At 34.8% G+C, this 4,604-nt stretch overlaps 2 protein-coding genes across 2 annotated transcripts in view; one reads left to right on the top strand and one right to left on the bottom strand.

Moving 5' to 3' along the window:
- Positions 1-215: 215 nt before the first annotated feature.
- Positions 216-4,604, top strand: part of LOC106687794 (free fatty acid receptor 4) — a 14,058-nt gene continuing 9,669 nt past the window's right edge. Inside the window, exons 1-2 of the mRNA XM_014431886.3 lie at positions 216-602; positions 2,660-2,970. Coding sequence (XP_014287372.1) covers positions 252-602; positions 2,660-2,970 — 662 coding nt within the window. The 5' untranslated portion in view covers positions 216-251. The remainder of the gene's footprint in view (positions 603-2,659; positions 2,971-4,604) is intronic.
- The window catches only part of LOC106687795 (uncharacterized), a 7,692-nt gene continuing 7,303 nt past the window's right edge, over positions 4,216-4,604 (bottom strand). The window contains exon 5 of the mRNA XM_014431888.2: positions 4,216-4,348. Within this exon, the coding sequence (XP_014287374.1) occupies positions 4,307-4,348 (42 nt within the window). The 3' untranslated portion in view covers positions 4,216-4,306. The remainder of the gene's footprint in view (positions 4,349-4,604) is intronic.

The following is a 4,604-nucleotide window of genomic DNA, read 5'->3' as shown; positions in this document are numbered from 1 at the left end:
CATTTTCTATTTTAGTATATTATCAGATTCTTTCATATATTATGATTTATTCATTGTTTATTACTGTTAACTATTAGAGATTGTTACTTTTTCAAATAAACAAAATAAAAGATAGATTAAAATTGGACTTGACCGAGCAGACGACTAGACTATACCCTGAATGGCTGAATGGTGACAGATTGACCCCTGACCGAAGACAATTAAGTGCCTCACCACACTAATTGCACTACAGTACAGCCCAGCCGTACAATATGTTCGACAGCCCGTACAACAGTTCCTACAGGCTCGGATTCGACCACCGCTACACGCAGACTTGCACCTTCTTCTTTACCTTCTACAGCCAGTTCGGCTCGAGGCAGTTAGAGGCCCGTCTGGAAGCGGCCCTACTCTTAGGTGTCCTCTTTGCGTCCATCCTCACCAATTCCTTCCTCGTCGCCGCACTCATCAAGGCCAGGAACAAGACGGTCACCAACTGCTTCCTCATGAGCCTCTGCTTTGCCGACTCGCTGTTCGCCCTGGGGATACCCGCTGTGGTTGCAGTTCGGCTAAACCCGGAGTGGGCCATCGGCGATTTTCTTTGTCGGCTGCTACCATACTCCCAGGTAATAACTACTTTATGTATATGAACAGTCAAAATTCTTTTTAGGTACACCCAAGTATAACTGAAACCATATTCAATGCATTTGAACCCCATTATTACGGAACCATGAATTGATAAACTCACGACTCCAGAAATAAATTTTATGAGAAACATTAAAAATTACGTCCTACCGTTTTTACATTTTTTGCAGAGCATTAACGCATAATTGTTTTGAATAAAAAGTATGCATTGTATATTTTATATACTTATGTAGGTGCGTAAATATTTAATTACTAATTAGTTCTTAAATCAAATTCGTGAGTACTTTATTTAGAAATTATATTTCGTATTATAATTAACCAAGAAGCTTTGTTGTTTTGTTTTATTCTGAATTTCCTCCTCATTTTATCGTGAATTTTGTCTACTTATTTTAAGTCCTATTAATAGGACTATGAGACATTTATCCATCGTCTAGTAGCGATGTAAAAAAAAAAATAATTAAAAAATATATATATTTTTACTAGTATAAAAATCGTATTATTATATTTTTTCGGACTTACGAATAATCGTAGCTTCAGTGGCGATGAGTAAATAGCTAATAATTCTATCGTTTAATGTTTGTGATATCTTAACTTATTGTTTTAATTTATCTTATTTATTTAATGAAACCGTCCGACTGTAAATAGTACAACACTTTGCATAAAATTTGAATTCTTTCACAAGGAGAAAATACGGAAGTGGGAACGGAGATTTCAATGAAACTTATTTTGGTGATATTTATAGTTTGCTAATACTTGCTCTGTATATTTTCCAAGGTTATTATATTATAATCAATTTTCGATTATTATGAAAATTCGGATGTAAACGGCTTTTAAGGGGCTAAAAAGAGATGACACCAATTTTGCTTCCCCTAAAAATTGTCGATAGTTCAGAGGGTCGGTCACGTTGTTTCAATACTGTACGATTAAAACAGAGTAGGGTGGAATCAATCGATTTGTTTTTTGTGTCGAATTTGATAAAAAATATTGCTGATTGCATTAATAGAGTTAAAATATTTTAAAAAATACAAAAAAATAAAATGTGCTTCTAGTATTGTAGATCAACAATTTTTAATTTTAAAAAAAACCCAAGTCGGATTAATTTTTAATGGTCTTTAAAATCGATTAGTACGATTTTTCATTGAAATTATAAATTTTTGAACTTGGTATATTTCAGGATTTTTTCCCTTCCGATTTTTAATAACAAAAACAGTTATAACTCCCAGCCTTTACCCTTGTCCAACACCTATTAGACTTTGTGTTCTTATAATGTTAACAACCAAACTTATAAAACTTTCAGAATTAGAACAGAAAAAATTATTTATTTGTTTTGAACTTCATATTTTAATGTTTTTCGTTAAAAAATAAATAATTTTTTATTAATTATTCTGATGGTTAGAGCCCTCACTCATCCTCCACTGACTTTTAATACTAGTGAAGCGGTTGAGAGAGAATGCCCGGGATCTTCCGGAACCCTGCTCTATCCTCCACAAGTAGGAGAAAAAGTTCGCTTCCGAGTTACTCAAACTGAATGTAAATATGGATGATTGTGTTAAAAATATTATTTACTTTTAAATTTGATTGTATTTAAATACTTATTTTTCTTCTTCTATTTCTTATTTGTTATCAGTTAATTTATATATATTTGTATATATCGTGTGAATGATCATTTAGTTTATTAAACTTCATATTCTGTCCCTACTTTTTAGAACAGTTTTGGATCCTTAATATTTACACTGAAATGTGTCAGTTTGAATAGAACTGACAACTAAACAAGAATAGATTTTCATTGTTAATAAATAGAACTTCTATCATGTTCTTATTTACGATTAAATTAACTGTTTTACAGATAATTACATTAATGTGGGGAAATTCTTGTTTACGACAACGTAAATTGGCGCTTCAAGGGTGCACTTCCCACTTCTTAGCTTCACGTTTTCTTAGAAGGAAAGGGTTATTCCGCCCCTTGGGTAGGGGTAAAAGAAAAATAATTAACTTATTGCTTTCCATAATATATTTTATTGTAACCTCTTTGCTCCAGCTGGTATGCGGGTTCACAGTGCTGTGGAGCCTCACCTTCATCAGTGTGGAAAGGTACAGATGCCTCACCCTGGACCCCCGACTGAAACTCTCCGTTTCCTCAGCTGGCCTGGTAGTCCTGATCATGTGGCTGTTGGCCATGGCTCTCTTCTCACCCATTCTCTTCTGGTTCCATCACGAGGAGGACCTCGGCATCTGTACTATCATGTTCCCGAGAGCTCCTCCTGTGAAGGTGTCACTGCTCTTCACCGTCGTAGTCACGATATTCGTCTGTCTGCTACCAATGGCCATTCTAGTGTTCAATTATCAAAGGTATTGTAACAACCCTTTTAATATGGAATGTATTTCGGGATGAAGAACCTTGGAAAGAATTCCTACCACGTGATAACCGATAGTAGATATGCCCTAAAAGCTAAAACTTAATAAAGGACTATGGTCCGAAAGGAACTCAAATATACATATCTACTGCCGATTGTTAATCTTTGGATTACTTGCTTGACGAAAGCGCTAGTGAAACTCTACAGAGTAGGGCAAAACGTTGGTGATCAATAAAGTCTTTTGTATTCTTTGAGTTCCTTTTTGACCGCATCCAGGCCGTCTTCCTTCATGAATTGCACACCACCAATCAACGATGTTCTAAAAGTTAAAACTATTGAAACATCTCCAATATTTCCTCTCAGAATAGACTATAGCTAAAGTATCTTAGCTGTATTATCCTACCAAGGTTCCGAATCTTTCTGAAACTGCCAATTTAATACTAATAACATTAGCTGGTTTTTGCTTCCTAACTTCTGAAGGTCGGAAAACTTTGTATTTATAAAGGAAATGAATTTCGTTCCGTGATTTTTTTTTTTTTTATATGTTTACACCCTACCATACGTTTCGGCTACAAGGGTTTAGCTGTTGCAGCATATCACAAAAAGAATGAATTCGGTTATGCCACCCCTCCTGACAAACATAATAATTGACTGAGCAAGCACTTAATCGAATTTAGAAAATTTGCAAAATGCAGGCCTGTCCTTAACCAACATCTTCAATAATGGTTTCTTGTTCTAGTGACCTCCCAGGAGCTGTTCCTCTTCTTTCCAGATTAAAGTATTGCTATTTTCCACCTTGGATGTTAGGAGTACAGGATAGTGTTCTGACTTTAGCTGAGGAAAATCTCATGATTGGCCTTACGTACCTTACCTCTCTGTGCCTCGGCGATGTCATCGGCAGTCTCAGGGACAATACAACTGAGACACAAGGAGCCGGCACGGAACCCCCCCAAGCTTTGTGAGGACCTATGAGATCCAATAGTCCAGGAGGACCCATTCTGCTTCCGATAATAACCTGAAAGCGTAGAAGTATTTCCTGAGGATAGCAACTTTCGGTATCCACCATACATCTATTGAATAATATCGGGTAATAGTTTTTCAAATTTCTGTGATCCTCATAGGAATCATTATTGGGAGTCCCTCCGAGCCATCCTCTTCATTTCAAATACCGTGGATGAAAAATATTTATTTGAAAACAACTTTAAATGATAAGTTATAAAAACATATAAATACAACAGAATCACCAGTTATTATTTTTTAATATAAAATAAACATCCTACATCACGTTATTGGTACAGATACCTCCAAAGAATTTACAACCATGTACACACTTAATTTATGTTTTCTTCAAGACGTCTTTCGAAATATTCCACCTGTAAAATAAATGTTTATTAAAATAAAATTTTCATAATCGAAGCTGTAGGTCTTTATTTGAAAAAATTAAACATCTCACATTTTTACTAGTAATAAAAAAATGGATAAATATAAACTATGTAAGGGTTTGATGATTAACATAGATAGATAAGAGGATTTTTTTTTTTCTGTTTGAAAACACATCTATGAAAATAAGAGTTGTAATAGGGGTAGGTATTCATGATCTTTGGTTTAACATGTTAAAGCGTGTTAAAT

The sequence above is a fragment of the Halyomorpha halys genome, unplaced genomic scaffold (genome assembly GCF_000696795.3).
Source record: "Halyomorpha halys isolate HHAL.00 unplaced genomic scaffold, Hhal_1.1 Scaffold1014.1, whole genome shotgun sequence".
Classification (NCBI taxonomy): Eukaryota; Metazoa; Arthropoda; class Insecta; order Hemiptera; family Pentatomidae; genus Halyomorpha; species Halyomorpha halys.
This window is presented reverse-complemented; position numbering and strand designations above follow the sequence as displayed.